At 63.5% G+C, this 18,272-nt stretch overlaps 3 protein-coding genes across 4 annotated transcripts in view; 2 read left to right on the forward strand and 1 right to left on the reverse strand.

The window, feature by feature from the left end:
* Window positions 1-8,753, forward strand: part of PIEZO1 (piezo type mechanosensitive ion channel component 1) — a 22,821-nt gene extending 14,068 nt beyond the window's left edge. Inside the window, exons 24-51 of the mRNA XM_015640227.2 lie at window positions 333-486; window positions 1,030-1,273; window positions 1,362-1,458; window positions 1,546-1,714; window positions 1,866-1,955; window positions 2,051-2,139; window positions 2,332-2,403; window positions 2,760-2,860; window positions 2,938-3,034; window positions 3,279-3,353; window positions 3,427-3,599; window positions 3,670-3,773; window positions 3,889-3,999; window positions 4,080-4,338; window positions 4,415-4,603; window positions 4,797-5,070; window positions 5,178-5,298; window positions 5,418-5,565; window positions 5,654-5,868; window positions 5,976-6,134; window positions 6,210-6,357; window positions 6,466-6,654; window positions 6,738-6,830; window positions 6,927-7,099; window positions 7,176-7,298; window positions 7,381-7,460; window positions 7,699-7,894; window positions 7,983-8,753. Of these exons, the coding sequence (XP_015495713.1) occupies window positions 333-486; window positions 1,030-1,273; window positions 1,362-1,458; window positions 1,546-1,714; window positions 1,866-1,955; window positions 2,051-2,139; window positions 2,332-2,403; window positions 2,760-2,860; window positions 2,938-3,034; window positions 3,279-3,353; window positions 3,427-3,599; window positions 3,670-3,773; window positions 3,889-3,999; window positions 4,080-4,338; window positions 4,415-4,603; window positions 4,797-5,070; window positions 5,178-5,298; window positions 5,418-5,565; window positions 5,654-5,868; window positions 5,976-6,134; window positions 6,210-6,357; window positions 6,466-6,654; window positions 6,738-6,830; window positions 6,927-7,099; window positions 7,176-7,298; window positions 7,381-7,460; window positions 7,699-7,894; window positions 7,983-8,232 (4,193 nt within the window). The 3' untranslated portion in view covers window positions 8,233-8,753. The remainder of the gene's footprint in view (window positions 1-332; window positions 487-1,029; window positions 1,274-1,361; window positions 1,459-1,545; window positions 1,715-1,865; window positions 1,956-2,050; window positions 2,140-2,331; window positions 2,404-2,759; window positions 2,861-2,937; window positions 3,035-3,278; window positions 3,354-3,426; window positions 3,600-3,669; window positions 3,774-3,888; window positions 4,000-4,079; window positions 4,339-4,414; window positions 4,604-4,796; window positions 5,071-5,177; window positions 5,299-5,417; window positions 5,566-5,653; window positions 5,869-5,975; window positions 6,135-6,209; window positions 6,358-6,465; window positions 6,655-6,737; window positions 6,831-6,926; window positions 7,100-7,175; window positions 7,299-7,380; window positions 7,461-7,698; window positions 7,895-7,982) is intronic.
* Window positions 8,754-8,872: 119 nt separating this feature from the next.
* CTU2 (cytosolic thiouridylase subunit 2) lies at window positions 8,873-12,770 on the reverse strand. The gene is made up of 15 exons (XM_015640226.2): window positions 12,477-12,770; window positions 11,997-12,071; window positions 11,530-11,608; window positions 11,394-11,453; window positions 11,248-11,308; window positions 10,685-10,794; window positions 10,319-10,602; window positions 10,109-10,244; window positions 9,879-10,010; window positions 9,689-9,780; window positions 9,521-9,612; window positions 9,398-9,449; window positions 9,250-9,316; window positions 9,117-9,175; window positions 8,873-9,041 (listed from the first exon to the last, which is right to left on the reverse strand). Exons 1-15 carry the CDS (start codon window positions 12,554-12,556, stop codon window positions 8,993-8,995), a joined length of 1,428 nt encoding a protein of 475 aa, XP_015495712.1. The 5' UTR covers window positions 12,557-12,770; the 3' UTR covers window positions 8,873-8,992.
* Window positions 12,771-12,822: 52 nt separating this feature from the next.
* Window positions 12,823-17,270, forward strand: RNF166 (ring finger protein 166). 2 transcript variants are annotated; one of them, XM_015639507.2, is made up of 6 exons: window positions 12,823-13,003; window positions 13,892-14,048; window positions 14,438-14,550; window positions 14,823-14,937; window positions 15,635-15,742; window positions 16,459-17,270. In XM_015639507.2, exons 1-6 carry the CDS (start codon window positions 12,831-12,833, stop codon window positions 16,522-16,524), a joined length of 732 nt encoding a protein of 243 aa, XP_015494993.1. In that variant the 5' UTR covers window positions 12,823-12,830; the 3' UTR covers window positions 16,525-17,270. The 2 variants fall into 2 exon arrangements, with proteins under 2 accessions (XP_015494993.1, XP_015494992.1); XM_015639506.3 differs by lacking the exon at window positions 12,823-13,003 and having other exon boundaries at window positions 13,066-14,048.
* Window positions 17,271-18,272: the final 1,002 nt, after the last annotated feature.

An 18,272-nucleotide genomic window follows, 5' to 3' on the forward strand; every position in this document is an offset into this window, starting at 1 on the left:
GAAGGAGGGGTGGAGGAGCTTTAAGAGCCCCACTCCATTGGAGGCAGAGTTTAGATCATACTCACCCTGTTGGAGAAGGAGTCATGGCAAACCCCACCCCTTTGTGGGGGAACTTGATGGTTTTCTCACCCTCTTTTGGGAAAAGGAGGGGCCTGGAGAGAGGCACACTTGGTTAAAGAGGAGGTGGGACCTGGCAAAGGCCTGGAGGGAATTAATGAGCTCCCCACCTTGGGCAGGAGTGGCCTGGGGTGCCCCAAGGCCTCAGGGAAGGGTTTGGGGGGTACCAGGGTTTTGGGGAGCGCTGTGGCCCGGGCTGAGCCGTGTTCCCTCAGATGACTTCATGCTGCTGCTCTGCGCGGCCCAGCAGTGGCGCGTCTTCGAGGCCGAGCGCTCCGAGCTGTGGCTGCAGGCGGCCGGGGACAACTCAGACCGGCTGGACCGGGAGCAGGACCACTACAACCCCACCCCAAACTTCATCTACTGCAAGTGGGTGCCCCTGGCACAGCACCCCGACCTGGGGCCACGGGAATGGGATCCCCTGTGGGCAGTGAATGGGGCACTCCTCTGGGATGGGGTCCCTGGGGGGATGGACAGGATGGAATCTCACCCTTGGAATTCCAACCTCGGGATGGCAAACTTTGGGGTGTGGACAAGGTGGGCCCTGGGATGGAACTTTTTGGGGTTGGGGGGAAGATGAGATGCCACCCTTGGATGGCAGATCCCCTGGGATGGGAGCCCTTGAGGTATGGATAGGATGGGACCTTCAGAAGGCAGTGGGACCTGCTGGGCTGGGATCCTCTAGAATGGGATTGGAACTCTTTGGACATGACCCCCCTGATGGCTGGAGCAGGAACACCCTGAGGCTCTTGTGGAAGGAGATGGGGTGGTCCAGGACACCCCTGGTGATGGTGCTGGACCCTCAGTGCCATAAAGCGGGACAAAGCCCTTTGTCCCCCATGATAGGGCTGGTGGGGGGACTGACCATGCTGGGAAGGGACAAGGCCCCTGCTCTGACCGCCCCATCCGCAGGTCCTACCTGGACATGGTGAAGGTGGTGGTGTTCCACTACCTCTTCTGGGTCGTCCTCGTGGTGGTTTTCATCACCGGCGCCAACCGCATCAGCCTGTTCGGCCTGGGCTACGTGCTGGCCTGCTTCTACCTGCTGCTCTCGGGCACCGCCATGCTGCGCAAGCCGGCCCGCGCCCGCCTCGTGCTCTGGGACTGCCTCATCCTCTACAACATCACCGTCATCGTCTCCAAAAACATGCTGTCGGTGCGCTGTGATCCACGTGCTTCTCCTCCGGCCGCCCTGGGTGTCCCCTGGGTGGTGACGAGGCCGTGTGTGCCCTCTCTGCCCGCAGCTCCTGTCCTGCGTCTTCGTGCAGCAGATGCAGAGCAACTTCTGCTGGGTGATCCAGCTCTTCAGCCTCGTCTGCACCGTCAAGGGCTACTACAACCGTGAGTTGCTGCTCTGGGGGTGATCTGCGGGGCTTGGGGCTGCAGCTTTGGGCTGCTGCCTGACCCGCCTGCACCTCTGCCTGCCAGCCAAGGCGATGCCCAAGGACCGTGACTGCACGCTGCCCGTGGAGGAGGCTGGCATCATCTGGGACAGCATCTGCTTCTTCTTCCTCCTGCTCCAGCGCCGCATCTTCCTCAGCTCCTACTACTTGCACGTCATGTGGAACCTCCAAGCCTCTGCCCTGCAGGCTTCCAGGTGGGATTGGTGTTCTGGAGGGTCCCTTTGGAGCTGGGGGCCCCCCTGACCCTCCCCTGTCCCTGTCCCCCAGGGGTGTGGCGCTGTTCAAGGCCAGCATCCTGAAGAGCCTGCGCTCGCACCGGCTAGCCGAGAAGACCCTGTCCCCCAGGGGTGTGGCGCTGTTCAAGGCCAGCATCCTGAAGAGCCTGCGCTCGCACCGGCTAGCCGAGAAGAAGTCGCTGGACCAGCTGAAGAGGCAGTGAGTGGGTTTGGGGAGACACTGGACCCCTGTCCCTGCACCTTGGGGCACCCCTGTGTACGGGGAGCAGGCTCTGCAGCATCCTCTGCCTCCAGGATGGAGCGGATCCGAGCCAAGCAGCAGAAATACCACCAGGAGCTTCAGCCCGGCAGCACCGACCCGGGGCAGGAAGGGGCCAGATCAGGTGAGAGCCCGGGTGTCCCTCAAGTGTCCCCAACCCGTCTCCGGACACACGGGTGGCGCTGTGACCCGCTGCCAGCACCCATCCTGGTGGAGCCCCGTGGAGCACTGTGGTGCCCCCTCCCACCCTGAACCCCCCCGGGCGGGGTGGGCACCCTGGGCACGGCCGTTCTCAGCCCCGCCTGCCGTCCCACAGCGCCCGGCAGCCCAGCAGACCCGGCCCGGCACAGGGAGCGGTGGTGGCGGTCATGGTCAGACCACGCCGCAGGTACAGCCCCGCCATGGGGGCCTAACAGGGCACAGCCCCTCGGAGAGGTCCCCCCGCCGGGACCACTAACCCCCGCTGGTGACACCCTGCATGTCCCCTGTCCCCAGGCTCAGCCACAGGGCACTAACACGGCTTCTCTGCTCCCCAGTACTAATGGGGTGCTGGACTGGGGGTGCCAGGCTGGGTTTAGGGTCACTGATGTCAGTCACGGCGCTGGAGGGACGCAGCAGTTGAATTGTTGGCTCCCCGTGGGTGTCCTCGGTGCCAGGCAGAGCCCTGGGAGATGACAGCAGGGCCAGCCTGGGCTGTGACACTGTACCCTGGCTGTGCTGTGACGCCCTGTGCCCTCCTGGCAGTGCTGCATTCCGGGGAATACTTCCTCTTCGAGTCGGACAGCGAGGAGGAGGAGGAGGTGCAGGAGGAGCCACGGCGGCCAGAGAGGCCGAGCGCCTTCCAGGTGAGTGGGGCTCTGCAGGGCAGCCAGAGGGCTGGCAGTGTCCCCAGGGTGTGCTGATGGCCCCTGTCCCCCTCCAGCTCGCCTACCAGGCCTGGGTGACCAACACCAGGACGGTGCTGCAGCAGCAGGAGCAGACCGAGCAGCCACAGCCACCCAGCACCCAGAGCTCTGCAGGTGGGTGTGACACCCCAAAATAGGGCTGGGGGGGGACAGCAGGGGACACAGCCCTGCCTGGTGCCCACCGTGTGCCCTGGCAGGGCGCTCCCAGTGCGTGAGGAGCCTCTGGTGGCTACACTGGGGTTGGGCATGAGCTGTGCAGCTCCTTTGGTGCCCACCCTGGTTTTTAAGGTGGATGGGGTGGTGGACGGCAGAGCCCCAGAAATGACATTTATCCTTCCCTGGGGTCTGACCCTTGCAGGGGATGACGCAAGGAGAGAGGTGGAGGCTGCTGAGGGGGCTGAAGGCCGGGAGGAAGAGAGCATGGAAAGTTCTGGTAGGTGGGCAGCAGGACTGCAGTGCTGGGGGGGCAGAGTGGGCACCACCCCACTCTCTTTCTGCCCCGGCAGAGCGGAGCAACGCCTTGCAGCGGGCGCTGAACACGCTGAGGTTCCTGTGGCTGCTGTGCCAGGCCCTGGTGGACGGGCTGACCCAGTGGCTGGACACGTGCACCCGGGAGCACACGGACATGTCCCGCATCCTGTGCCTCGAGAGGAGCATCATGGCTCAGCGGCTGGCCAGGGTGAGCCCGGGGGGACAGCGGGGCACGGGGGTGGCATCCCACGGTGGCACTGACGTCCTGCCCGCCACAGGGAGAGGAGATAAACCACCGGTTCCCGGATGAGCTGTACGAGCTGCCGCCGGAGGAGGTCCCGCAGGAGCCGAACCTGTCCAATTCCCAAAGCGGCACTTCCAGGCAGGTGCATAGATCCCCCCGAGGGGGCTGCTGGCAGTGCCACGGGTGGGGCAGGCGGGCAGGGGGGCTCACCCCTGTCCGTGTCACCCCTAAGAGCCACCCCTTCTTCCAGCAGCCAGGAGCAGGTGACAAACCTGGGGTCCCAGGAGGACGTGGCTGAGGCTCAGCAGTTCCTGGCCCCGCCACCGCAGCGCAGGCGGACTGCCAGTGAGCTCCTCAAGAGCAGGTGGACGTGGGGACAGCGGGGCGTGGGGACAGAGGGCTGGGGGTGGCAGGGGGGGCTCACCCCAGCCCTGCATCCCGCAGGAGGTTGTGTGTCTACGAGCTGGAGGCGTCGGAGCGCTTCTACCAATCCCACAACCGGTTCCTGAAGCTGCTGCTGGCCGGGTACCGCTGTGTGACCGCCCACTCCGAGCTCTTCTGTTACTTTGTCATCATCCTCAACAACATGGTCACCGGCTCCATCATCTCCCTCTTCCTGCCCGTCCTCATCTTCCTCTGGGCCATGCTTTCCATCCCCCGGCCCACCAAGCGCTTCTGGATGACTGCCATTGTCTTCACCGAGGTGGGCAGGGGGTGACAGTGAAGGGACGGTGCCACCCGGCCCCTGCTGCCACCCACTGACCCCAGTGTCCCCACAGGTGATGGTGGTGGTGAAATACCTCTTCCAGTTTGGGTTCTTCCCCTGGAATGGCTACATCACGCTGCTGCGCTACGAGGGCAAGCCCTTCTTCCCACCTCGCATCGTGGGCTTGGAGAAGTCCACCCATTACATCAAGTATGACCTCCTGCAGCTCCTGGCCCTCTTCTTCCATCGTTCCCGGCTGCTGGTGAGCCCTGGGCTGTGGGTGGGCGTTTGGGGGGAGCTGGAGCTGCTCCTGGGAGCTCTGGGGAGAACCCAGTGGGTGCTGGGTGGCTCTGCCGTGGTTTCCCAGTGCTGGTAGGAGTTGATGCTGCAGCATGGGGACAGAGGTGTGTGGGGCTGGGGGGGGCAGCAGGACCCCTGACCACGTCCCTCCGCAGTCTTTTGGGCTGTGGGACCAGGAGAGGACAACGGAGGAGCATCAGGAGACCAAGGAAGGGGAGGAGAAGCCGGAGGAAGCTGTGTCCCCACCACTGGTGGTGGCTGTGGAGGGGCCGGAGGCTCCAGCCCAGCCGGGAGCACTGGGAGCAGTCACGGGGCCGGAGCCGGAGCTGGGGCTGGAGGGTGAGTCCATGGAGCAGGAGGAGGGAACCAGGGCCACACAGCTCCGCTTCAGGAGGAGGAGGAAGACAACGGAGACAGTTCCAGGGGAAGGTGAGCACCAGTTCCCAACCCTCATGTCACGGTGAGGAACAAGGCTGGCACCCCCAGGGTGGCCCTGCAGGATCCTGGCTGTCACCCACGCTGTGCCTCACTTCAAGGGGGTGAGGAGGAGGAGGAGGAGGAGGAAGAAGAAGAGGAGGAGGAAACATCAGAAGAGAACCATGCTCAAAGGAAGCTGAAGGCGTTCGGCTTGCGAGTCAAGGGCTTCTTCCTCACCCTGTGAGTGGTGGCGGTGCTGGTTGGGGCGGGGGCTGTGGGGTGCGGTCCCAGTCACCTGTCCCCTGTGTCCCCTGTGTCCCCTGTGTCCCCTGTGTCCCCTGTGTCCCCTGTCCCTGCAGGGCACAGAACGTGTACCAGCCAGTGTGGAAGTTCTTCCAGGACATCCTGGACACGCAGAACCACGCGGCCACCGACGTCTACGCCTACATGTTCCTGGCTGATGTGGTCGACTTCATCATCATCATCTTCGGCTTCTGGGCCTTTGGGGTGAGCTGGGTGTCCCACAGGGCCCTGACTGTCGTGCCTCCGCCACGGGGTGAGGCTGGGCCACATCCTGACTTCTCCCACACCCCAGAAATACTCGGCGGCCGCTGACATCACCTCCTCGCTGTCGGAAAACCAAGTGCCGGAGGCTTTCCTGGTCATGGTGCTCTTCCAGTTCACCACCATGGTCATCGACCGCGCGCTCTACCTCCGCAAGACCGTGCTGGGCAAGCTCATCTTCCAGGTCATCCTGGTCTTCGGCATCCACATCTGGATGTTCTTCATCCTGCCGGCCGTCACCCAAAGGTACGTCCCAAAGGATTCCACGGCACGGCCGGGTCCCGGCGTGGCACCTCGGTGTCCCCGAGCCCACGTGGTGGCCCAGGCTGGAGAGTGACACGTCCTTCCCGCAGGTTGTTCCGCCACAACACGGTGGCCCAGCTGTGGTACTTTGTGAAATGCATCTACTTTGGACTGTCGGCCTACCAGATCCGCTGTGGCTACCCCACCCGCATCCTGGGCAACTTCCTCACCAAGAAATACAACCACCTCAACCTCTTCCTCTTCCAGGGGTAGGGCGCGGGGCCACAGGGAGCCCCAGGCACCCGAGGGTGCCGTACCACCGCCCTCACCCCGTGTCCCTCCAGGTTCCGCCTCGTGCCCTTCCTGGTGGAGCTGCGGGCCATCATGGACTGGGTGTGGACGGACACCACGCTGTCCCTCTCCAACTGGATGTGTGTGGAGGACATCTACGCCAACATCTTCATCATCAAGTGCAGCCGGGAGACCGAGAAGGTACAGCCCCTGTGCCAGGAAGAGTCCCCCACTAAACTCCTTTTGGGGGGTTTGTTGGGGTCCCCCTGAGCACACCCTACCCCGTGTCCTGTCTCCCCCCCACCCCAGAAATACCCCCAGCCCAAGGGGCAGAAGAAGAAGAAGGTGGTGAAATACGGCATGGGCGGCCTCATCATCCTCTTCCTCGTGGGCATCATCTGGTTCCCGCTGCTCTTCATGTCCCTGGTGCGCTCCGTGGTGGGCGTCATCAACCACCCCATCGATGTCACCGTCAACCTCAAGCTGGGGGGGTACGAGGTGAGGATGTGGGTGGGTGTTGGGGGTCCCGGATGGGGCACCGGGGTGCCCTGCCTGGCTGACGTCCCCCTGTCCCCCCCCAGCCTCTGTTCAGCACGAGCTCCCAGCAGCAATACATCCAGCCCTTCACCTCCCAGGACTACGAGGACCTCACCAAAGAGTTCGAGAATGAGCCGGTAAATCCCACCCCAAAACATCCCTGCTGGCTGCCCGGGGCAGGGGCTGGCAGAGTCCCCAGGGCCGGGGCTGAGCCGTGTCCCCCCTGGTGGCAGCTGGCCATGCAGTTCATCACCCTTTACGGCGAGGAGGACATCGTGACCGCCCGCATCGAGGGCAGCTCGGGCTCGCTGTGGGGCATCAGCCCCCCCAGCCGCAAGCAGATGTGGGAGGAGCTGAAGAACGGCTCCTCTGCCATCACCCTGCACCTCACCTGGAGCTTCCAGAGGTACCTGGGGCACGGCCAGGGAGGAGCCAGCCCTGCCTGCATCCCCCTGCCCACACCGAGCCTCTCCTGCCTGCAGGGACCTGAGCAAGGGGGGCACGGTGGAGAACGCCTACGGCAAACACAACACCGACCTGGAGCCCGGCGCGCGCCAGCGCCTGGAGCTGGCCCAGCTGCTGGATGGCACCCGGGACCGTCCTGTGTGAGTGTCCCCTCAGGGGCTGACTGGACCCCTGTGCTCACTGCGATGCTTTAACCAGCCCCATCACTCCACTTTCTTGCAGGGAATTGCCCAACCTCTTCCCCAAATACATCCGTGCGCCCACGGGGCTCGAAGCCGAACCTGTCGAGCAGCTGCTGCCAGGTAGGTCCTAACGTGTCCCCCACGAGAAAACCAGCACTGGGTTCCACCTCTCTGGAGACAGGGAGGACACCAGTGTGTCCCTGCCTAAACCATCAGCACTGGGAGCACACCAGTGCTGGGCCCTGGTGCTGCCAGCCCCTGCAGACAGTGAGGACGTGAGTCCCACTGCGTTAGTTCCCACAAAAAAACCCCATCCTTAATAGCACAGCAGCTGTGCTGATGCTGTCACCCTCTCCAGATGACGTGGAGAGCTACCTGGACGTGGAGGTGCAGCTGAAGCAGGAGCGCAGGGGCTCTGGCCGTGGTGAGCACTTTGTGGAGTGGTGGGTGCTGAGGCTGAAGGACGCCCCACCCCAGGAGGGCAACATCCTCCCCATGATCATCTTCAACGACAAAGTCAGCCCCCCCAGCCTGGGCTTCCTGGCTGGCTACGGGTACGTGGAGGGTGCCAGGGCGTGGGGGGATCCGGAGGGAGCCGCTGCTGGGATCCAGGGATCCAGGATGTGCCCCCACCCCTTGCAGGATCATGGGGCTCTACGTGTCCATCGTGCTGGTGATCGGCAAGTTCGTGCGGGGCTTCTTCAGCGAGATCTCCCACTCCATCATGTTCGAGGAGCTGCCCTGCGTGGATCGCATCCTGAAGCTGTGCCAGGACATCTTCCTGGTGCGGGAGACGGGTGAGCTGGAGCTGGAGGAGGAGCTCTACGCCAAGCTCATCTTCCTCTACCGCTCGCCCGAGACCATGATCAAGTGGACACGGGAGAAGAACTAAGGGGAAGGGGCTCCAGCCCCCCCAGACAGGGACATCACCGCCAATGCCTTAACCAGCCCCCCCAGCTGGGGCCGCATCCCGGCCCGGGAGGCAGTGGGATGTGGGGTTCTGGGCGCTCCCTTGGAGGGAGGATGTTTTTCTGGATGTTTTTCTTACGTTGCTTTGAAGCCGTCCGACCTGCACAGACCACGTTGTGCCTTCCCCGGGGACGGGGACAGGAGCTGGCCCCCCTCCACCCACTGGGCACCCCTGGCTGCCAGCTGGGGATGGGGAGGGGTCAAGAGCCAGCCCGTGCCCCCTCCCTGCTGGCCCCAGCCCTGCTCCAGAACCAGGTTGAACTCAAGCAATAGCCCCCCCACCCCAGCTTCAGGATGGGGGTTCTGGGTTGTGGCCCCCCACATTTGAGGGGGTGTGGCAGCCCCAGTTGGACTTTAGACATTTGTGACTTCGGTTTGTTTTTTTTATTATTAATTCAAATGGTTTATTTATACAGATAGCGAATAAAACAAACTTGAGTCCTCCCTGGCTGACAGGCAGCTGGGGCAGGGAGGGGGGGGGGACCGGGGACCTGCACCCCAGCCCCCAATAAACGGGGGCTGGGGGCTCTCCCTGTCCTTGGCTGGGACAGAAACAGGGTATAAAAGCAGCTGCCTGGGTGCCAGGAGTCCTCACCAACCTCTGGGGTATCCCTGAGGAGCGACACCTGCCCCAGCAGTGCCACAGTGGGATGGGAGCGTGTCCCCCGCTGTCCCCAACCCCTTCAGCTCTTACTGGACTCCTGGTTCTCCTGGTTCTGCTCCATCTCAGCTCTGCAAGGGACAGGCACTGTCTGGACACGGCCTCGGGGGCTGAGCAGGTGGGGAGGGTTCCCTCAGCCCCGGTACCTGCGGATCCTGCGCTGGCCCTCGGCGCGCACGTAGGGCGGCAGCGTGTCGAGGGGACCCTGCACGAGAGGGGCTGTGAGCCTGGGGACCCCCATCACCCTGAGAACCACCCCCCTGCACCCCAAAGCCTCACCAGCTCCTTGAAGGTGAGGCGGCAGCTGTAGCACAGCAGGGGGATGTAGGCAGCTTTGCTCTCCACGCTGTGGGACAGGGACGAGGACAGGGACACTCAGCGGTGCCTGGCTGTGGAACCCTGGCATGCCCCCAGCCCATGTGCTCACCCTGCTGCTGGCTCCTCCAAGATCAGCGTGGGCTCCAGAGCCAGCTCCTCCTCTGTAAGAGCCAGGGGGTCACTGAGGGGTGCACGGCTGCTCCCCAAATCCCCCAGTGCTCTCCCCACTCACCCCCATCAATGTCCAGGCCGCAGAGGCAGAGGAGGCACCGCTGCGACTCACTGCTGGCCTTGGCCGGCTCCGGGCTCAGCTTCTCCCCCGTCCTGCAGCCAACACAGGGGTTGTGGGTGCACCCCACTCCTCCCAGACCCCCAGCACCCCCAGACAGACCCCCCATACCGGTACACGGTGCTGATGGTGGAGGGGAACTCCTCCTGCAGCCCCAGCAGGAAGCGCTCCACCAGCTGGTGGATGCTGGGCTTCTCCCGGCGCTGTGGGAACCAACGGGGAGCGCAGGGCAGGACTGGCGGGGTCCTGTCCCTGCCTTGGGGACACAGAGCGTGGGCTCCCCACCACGGCACCCCCCTACCTTGGTGAAGAGGGGCGGCACGATGACGGTGGGGACGCCAAAGAAGAAGTTGTAGAAGGCGATCTCCTTGGCCGTGTAATCCCGCATGGGTCTCACCACCATCACGTCACCGTGGCGCTGGTCCGTGAAGCCCTGGGGGTGCAGGGCTGCCAGGGGACCGTGCCACCACCAAGCCAAGCCCCCACGGCATTGTGTCACCCCCTGGGTGCGGGTGCCCGTCCCCAGCTCACCGTGTCCACGGCGAGGAAGGCGCCGCGCCCCAGGGAGAGGTTGGTGAGGAGTTTGATGGCCACGCGTGTGAGGCTCTCGCCCATCATCACCTTGGCGTAGCCCCTGTCCCGGGCGGTCTGCACGATCAGGTGGGTCCTGGGGACGAGGTGCCAGCGGATCAGAGCCACCCTGCCCACCTGGCGCTGGCACCGGCGGGGTCGGTCCCTCACCGCAGCATCTCCAGCAGCTCCTCCCGCGCGGTCGCCGTCCCTGCGGCCTCGAAGCTGCGGAGCAGCTCCTGGGTTTGGGCAGCGTCCGGCAGGCGGGGGGTGGCCGGGGGTCCTGCTGGCGTGTCCTGGGAGCTGTGACCGGGCAGAGAGGTGCCAGTGTCCCCGTCCTGCCGCTGCTGCTGGATGAAGCTGTCCACGGCCTCCTTGTAGGAAGGGCCGGATGGGCTGGACGCGCTGGTGCGCGCCGGCCCCGGCTGTAAGATGGATGGGGGCAGCTCCAGCGCCTGTGGAGCACAGAGGGATACGGGGGAAGTTGTCCAGATGCGTCCCCTCACCTCGACACCTGTCCCCAGGTCACCCCAGTACCTCCTCCAGGTGGATCAGGTGGTAGGGGAAGCCAGTGGCCTGCAGCAGGGTCTCCATCTGGGCCAGGGTCTGCTCGCGCTGCTCCGGGCTCTGCCTGCGCACAGCTCCCTCTGGAAGGCCAGGGGACAGCACCAGGGCTGCTGTCACACTGCCAGCCCCGTTCCTGGGGCCAGGGGACAGCACCAGGGCTGCTGTCACACTGCCAGCCCNTTCCTGGGGCCAGGGGACAGCACCAGGGCTGCTGTCACACTGCCAGCCCCGTTCCTGGGGCCAGGGGACAGTGCCAGGGCTGCTGTCACACTGCCAGCCCCATTCCTGGGGACAGCACCCTGACACTGTGCTGGGACTTGGTAATGGGGCGGGGAGTGAGGTGGGAATGTGCAAGGAATGGGCAGCAGGGCTGGGAAAGGGGTAGAGAATGGACAGTGGGCTGGGAACGGGGCAGGGAACAGGCAATGAGCTGGGAACAGGCAGTGGAGCAGGGAATGGGCTGGGAATGAGCAGCTGGACATGGGGTAGGGAATGGGCAGCTGGGACACGGAGCAGCAGCCAGGCTCTCTCACCCTCGATGTAGACGAGGCCAGGGACGAAGCGGAGCCTCTTGGCCGCCTCCCGGCTGAGCCCCTGGCAGAGCAGTGGGGTGAGGAGTGGGGTGAGGGGGTGAACGAGCCCTGCACCCCCCGAAGACCCCCCAAACCCCCACTCTCACCTCCTGCACCTGCCGGACCATGGCACAGGAGGCCGGGCCCCCTGACACTGCCAGCAGCACCTGTGGGGACAGCAGGGACAGTCACAGGCCCTGGTGCCACCCCCGGGTCCCCTGTCCGTGTCCCCGCTCCCGGTACCTTCTCTCCCGGGAAGATGACGCGGTTCTTGCCCAGCATGGCGCGGAATTTGTGCACGAAGTACTCGCGGAAGCAGCCGCTGGGGGACACAGGGACATGGGGCGCCTGTGCCGACACCCCCAGACCCCACATCCCCACACCCAAAGCCCCCTCGGTGTCCCCGAGACCAATGTCCCGCAGAACGTCCTCAGAGATCCAGCCATCCCCATGAGCCACGTCCCAAGACATGACTGTCCCCCCTCCTCGATGTCCCCAAGACTCAGTGTCCCCAAGCCTTGAAATCCCAGAGATCCAAGGTCCCCAGCCCCAACATCCCAACGCTCCAGACACCCGACATCCCTGAGAACAAACGTCCCCAATCCCCGATGTCCCCAAGACCCAAAGCTCCCAAGCCCCCGCCCTCCGGAGGCTCCCAGCCCCCAGTTCCCGGTGTCCCCGAGCCCCGCTGTCCCCGCCCGGTCCCTCACCGGCAGAAGGGGTCCCCGACGCGGATGACGAGCGCGGCCGTGCCCTGCCCGCACTTCATGCACGTCCGGGGGTGGCTGCGGGGACACGGCCGGTCACCGGGAGCGCCACCCAGCCGGGGGAGGGCAGCCCCGGCTCCCGGGAGCAGCGGGGACACCCGGGATGTTACCGGGTGAGACATCGGGGGGATGTTACCGGGTGAGACATCGGGGGGATGTTACCGGGTGAGACATCGGGGGGATGTTACCGGGAGCGGGGGATCGGAGGCGGCACTGGAGGAATAGCGGGAGCAGCACCGGGGGGTCCCGGGGTGACACCAGAGGCAGCCCCGGGGGACACTGGTGACATACCGGGGACAGCACCGGGGGGACACCGGGCCGGTGCCGACTGGGGATGTCCCGGAGGCAGCACGGGGGGAAGCCCGGGGCAATACCGGGGGGATGCCCCGGGGGTCCGTTCGAGGCCGGACCGGACTCACACACCTGTCTCCCGGTGCGCGGCGGCGCCGCGGCGGTTCCGTGTCCGCCCCGCAGCCACCACCGTCACCCGCCCTGTCGCACATGGTGGCGCCACTCGGCCCCGGTGGATCCCGGTGGGTGCAGGTGAGTTCCGCTCGGTCCCGGTGGATCCCGGTGGGTCCAGGTGAGTTCCGCTCGGTCCCGGTGGTGTCCCGGTGGATCCTGCTGGGCTCGGGTCCCGCTCGGCCTCGTTCGGCTCCCCTCGGCTCCTCTCGGTCCCGGCGGGCCGCTCCGTGTCCCGGCGCGCTCCCGTCGCGCGGCGATGACGCAGCGGCGCCGCTCGGTGACGTCGCACCCGCCCCGCCGGCCGCCGCCGCCATGTTCCGGAGCCTGCTGGTGGCGGCGGCGCAGCGGCCGCAGGGCCCGGCCGGGCCCCCCCGCGCCGCCCCCGGGCCCGGGCCCGCGGCCGAGGCGCTGGAGGCGCAGTTCAGCTGCCCCATCTGCCTCGAGGTTTTCCACCGCGCCGTCGGCATCGCGGGCTGCGGGCACACGTGAGACGGGGCCCGGGCGGGGGCGGCGGGGACCCCCGGGCTGAGGCGGCCCCGGGGACGGGCGCGAGGCGGGGCTGGGCGCTGTGCCGGCCGTGGGATCCCTGCGGGCTCTGCCCGGTGACACCGGCGGGCTCCGGGGATGGTTCGGTCGCGGGACCCCCCTCTCGCCCTCAGTCAAATACCGGGACCCTCATCCCATCCCACACCGGGATCCCCATCCCGCCCCTTCCATTCCCTCTGCTCCCAGACCTGGCTCCTGTCCCCAGGACCCCCCGAGTCCTTGTTCACGTGTCCCCCCAGCATTTCGGGGACACCTTGATCCCATTTTCCGTCTCATTTTGGGGACGTTCCCGAGGAGCTGTGCCTTTGTTTGGAGCTCCTGATTGTTTGGGGCTGGGGGCGATTCCTGACCCCTCCATGATCCCCTCTCCCCATCCCTGCTCCCCTTGCAGTGGCAGAGGCTTTGGGGAGTTTCATTCCCAGGTCCTGGTGGCTGGAGCTGGGGCCAGGCATGCCAGGATAAATCAGGATAAATCGGATTTTAAGGACGGGGCTCCTTTGCCTGTTGGTGTTTTCCTTCACCTCCTCTGGGCTGCTGGGACTCCTCAGCCCTTGGATTCCTTTGCTCCTGGGGATGTAAGGAGCTGGGAATGAGGTGATCCAGGTTCCTGCCTGGCCTGGATAGCCGGCAGTGAGGATGAAAGGATGGCACAGCCTCGGAGCAGTGGAATTGTCTGTGCCAGCAGGGACTCACCTGCCCCAACCTCCCAGTTCTCCCAGCAGGGACGCCGATCCCTGGCTCTGGGGGTGTTGGGAGTCCCGGGGAGCGGGGTGCCCTGCTGGGCTCCTGCTGTCCCCGGGGTGCTCAGGGCTGCTGTGTGCCCCCAGGTTTTGTGGGGAATGCCTGCAGCCCTGCCTGCAGGTGCCCTCCCCGCTGTGCCCGCTCTGCCGTGTGCCCTTCGACCCCAAGAAGGTGGAGAAGGCTTCCAGCGTGGAGAAGCAGCTCTCGTCCTACAAGGCTCCCTGCAGAGGCTGCAGCAAGAAGGTAAAAGTGCCTGTCCCTATTGTCCCCATTGTCCCCATCGTTCTCTGGAATGTGTCCAGAGCTGGGGAAGGGTCTGGGGGAGGCTCAGCCTGCAGAAAAGGAGGCTCAGGGGGAATTTCTGGCTCTGCACAGCTCCCTGCCAGGAGGGGACAGCCAGATGGGGGTCGGGCTCCACTCCCAGGGAACAGGGACAGAACCTCTGGGGATCCCTGCAGCCCCAAATCTCCGTCCTGCAGGGAGGGACGGGTGGATGCAGCATTCCCACTGCTGTGGGTCATCCCATGGGAACCAGAGATCAATCCCACCTCAGCTGAACAGAGCCAGCTCTATCCTGGCTCCTGGCAGGTGTTCCTGCACCTCCAGGAATGTTTCTTGTCCTCCTTCTCCAGGTGACCCTGGCCAAAATGCGCTCTCACGTCTCGTCCTGCGCCAAGGTGCAGGAGCAGATGGCCAACTGCCCCAAGTTTGTTCCAGTTGTCCCCACATCCCAGCCTATTCCCAGGTATTCCTGTGCCTCGGGTAGGGAAACCTGTCCCTCCTTGCATGCCTTAAAATCCAGGTGTGTGTTGTGGGAGGAAGAGCAGCACCTTTTCCCTCCTGGCACTGCTGCTCCGGGTTTCGGAGCGTGGGGAGGGACGAAGGATCCACCAGAGCGGGGAGGTGGGGTGGGAAGGGGCTGGGCTGGCTCCTGCTGTGCCAGACCTCTGCTGTGTTAGTTTGGAAGGAGTCAATCCGACCTCCCCTCAGCTCTGAGCTCATCCTTGCTCTCTTCAGCAACATTCCCAATCGCTCCACGTTCGTGTGTCCGTACTGCGGGGCCCGGAACCTGGACCAGCAGGAGCTGGTCAAGCACTGCATGGAAAACCACAGGAATGACCCCAACAAAGTGGTGAGTGATGCTGGGATGTGTGGGACAGCTCTGCAAATCCAACCACACCCCAGCTGCTGCAGCATCCCAGGCCACCAGCACGGAGTTCTGGTTCTGTGTTCCAGCTGGTTTAAATCCCTCTGGGAGGTGGGGATCTGTCTCTGCTTTGGTAGAGGCTCCCTGGAATGAGCTGCCTCCATCCCCCTGCTCCTGCAAACCAGGTGGTGCTGGATTTCCTCTCCCTGTTCCCTCTGGGTTCACCAAGGTGGGGAACTGGGGATCTTCAGCACAGGAAGGACCTGGAGCTGTTGGAGCAACTCCAGAGGAGATCACCAAGTTGAGCAGAGGGATGGAGCAGCTCTGCCGTGAGGAGAGGCTGGAAAATTGGGATTGTTCAGCCTGGAAAAGAGAAGCTTCAGGGAGACCAGGACCTCCAGGAAAGGTGGAGAGAGGCTATTGGCAAGGGCCTGGAATGACAGGACAAGGGGGAGCAGATCAAAACTGCCAGAGAGGTGGTTTGGGTTGGATATCAGGGAGAAATTGTTCCCTGTGAGGGAACAGGCACAGGTTCCCAGAGCAGCTGTGGCTGCCCCTGGATCCCTGGAAGTGTCTGAGGCCAGGCTGGACAGGGCTTGGAGCCTGTCAGAGGAGGGGCACCACTGACCTCTGTGGGAGGTTCCTGTGCAGGTGCCACCATTCCCTGTCCATGTCCCCACAGGTGTGCCCGGTGTGCTCGGCCATGCCCTGGGGGGATCCCAGCTACAAGAGTGCAAACTTCCTGCAGCACCTGCTCCACAGGCACAAGTTCTCCTACGACACCTTCGTGGTGAGTGTCTAAAAAAGGGGGAACCTCCACTCTGTGCTCCGTGCCAGGAGGTGAAACCAGCCCTTCCCATCCCCTTGGGCACACCCACGAGACCCCCCCACACCCACCAGGTTGTCCTCACACACCAGGAGCAGAGGGAATTGTTCCTGTGCTCCACAAAATGGGTTTTTTCCATTAAACCCTTCCCGTGAGGAATTCTAACACAAAATCTCTTTTCTTGGAGGTTTTGGGAACAGGGGGTGGGACCAGCCCAGCCCCAGGGTTTGGGGGGGGCTCTGGTTGCTGCACGTGGGGGGTCCCTGACCCCTCCTGTGTGGGGGGCACTTGTGATGGCTCAGCCTTGGCCTCAGGGGAGGCTCTGTTCCCATCTTGCTTTTGTTGGATAGATGTCAGGGAAAAGAACCTCCAGGCTTTTACAGAGGAATATCCCGACTTCTGGTGGATAAACCTGACCTGGAGCTCTGCCAAAACTCCTGGCCTTGCTAGAAAGCTTCACCCTTTGGCCCCAGCTTGTGTGGGCATGTTCCATCCCTCCTGCCAGGTGGGATATTCCAGGCAGGAGAGGGATGTGGGCACAAGGGACACCCCAAAGAGCAGGGGTGCCGTTCTGGGGTCTGTGTGCCGGGGGGATGGAGGCTCTGGGAGCGGGCAGGGCTCCATGGGCACAGTGTGCCCTGGCTGTGCCAGCTCTCCTCAGCTCCCTGTTTGATTTTCAGGATTACAACATCGACGAGGAGGCAGCGTTGCAGGCAGCCCTGGCTCTGTCCCTCTCTGAGAACTGAGGCTGATCCTTCTGCCTGCCCCGGCTCCTTCTGCACATCCCGGGAGCCCTTCGGAGCTGCCTCTGTTCCTGCTGCTCTCCAGACAAATCCCACCTTGTTTAAAAAGGTGGAGCCTCTTCAGCTGTCACAGTGAGTGATCAGAGACCTCTGGAGAGAGGAGCTGGCGCCGCTGGGCTGGGATCAATCCTTGGATGGGCATTTCATATCTGTGTTGGGAGCATATCCCCGTGTCCAGATCTATTTATTATTAGATGCTTTTTGGCACACTCCTCCCTGCTCTCTGTTGCAACAGAATAGGTGCCTGAAACTGATAGATTGGATGCCAAACACCCTAATTTGGGACTGGAGTCAGCCACATCCTTTTGAGAAGGAGGAAGGCAGCACGGAGCATCTTTTTTTAAACTCTCCAAGGATTTTTCTAGAGATGTCAGGCTGTCCTGACCGCCCTGTGCTGGAGGCTGGAGCTGTCTCCTTCACCTGAATCCTGGGATGAGACTGAAGAGTGGTTCAGAGGAGCCCTCGAGGATGGCATCCAGCATCCAGGGAAGCCCTCCCTTCCTCGTTTTGTACCGGCTCTTGGAATACCAAATCCTTGTGTTTTTCTACACGAAGCAGCGCGAAGCCTTTTCCACGTTTTCTAGAGCGGGGTCAGAAGCTGTTCCCCTTCACACTGCAATATCTGCCACCTGGGACAAGAGTATTTTTATGGAACATTATTAAGAAAGTTTATTTTTTACACAACCCAAGCAAATGAACATGTGGATTGGGAATGGGGCAGGAGGCAGGAGCTGGATCCCAGAGCAGCAGGTTGGACTCTGAGGTGGGGGGAAGTGCAGGGATATTTCTGGGCCATTGTGGGATATTTCTGGGCCTTTCTCTTCCCTCACCAGAGCTGTCTGCCTGTGAGGGAGCAGGCAGGATCGTTGTGCCATGCTGGCACTCGGCAAGAGCAGCTGGATTGGATCCAGGTGCTTGTTGCCTGTGGAATGTCTGTCCATGCAGGATCCCAGCCCCGAGCTCCTTATCCCCTCAGAAATAAGGGAATGTGTCTCCCTGTTGTAATCCCTCCCTGGGAATGGGGCAGTGTTGATCCAGGGTGCTCCACAGCATCCTGGTGACCCATTCCCCCTGCCCCTTCCCCTCAGCCCTGCCTGCTGCTGGTGGAGTTGGCTCTGGAGGGCTGGGAGAGGTTGGGAGGGAGATGAGCCTGAGGCTCCCAGTGCTGATTCCCAAAAGCCTTCCTGCGGGATTTTCAGGGAACAGGAGTGGGAGAGCCCCCTCTGCGTCTCCCTGCCTGGAGAATTCCAGAGCTTTATCCAAAACCTGGCTCCAGCTCTGCTCTAGCAATACTGGCTTGGGTTTTATTTTGATTTTCATAGTACTGGTTGAGTTTGGGATCTGCAGCCCTGCAAGGAGCATGCAGGGAACCCTCAGCTCCCCAGGCAGGGCAGGGAAAGGGCTGGAGCTTTCCTGCTCCCCTTTCTGGAGCCAGGCCAGCGAGGAGGGAGGGGATCTTAACTGTTGGAGGATGTTCCTGGTGGGATGGAGAGCACTGCCATCTTCCAGGAGGGACCCAGGAGCTGTCCTGTGCTCAGCTGGGACCCTCAGCTGCTGCTCCATGAGAGCTCCTGGCTACTGGGCCAGCACTGTTGACCTCGGGCTCCTTCCCTCTCTCCTCCTCCTCCTTCTTGCCCCACAGAGACAGAGCAGGGGCAGCAAGAGCTGCTTTTGTAAAGCACTTTAAGGCC

This window comes from Parus major, chromosome 11, assembly GCF_001522545.3.
Source record: "Parus major isolate Abel chromosome 11, Parus_major1.1, whole genome shotgun sequence".
Lineage (NCBI taxonomy): Eukaryota > Metazoa > Chordata > Aves > Passeriformes > Paridae > Parus > Parus major.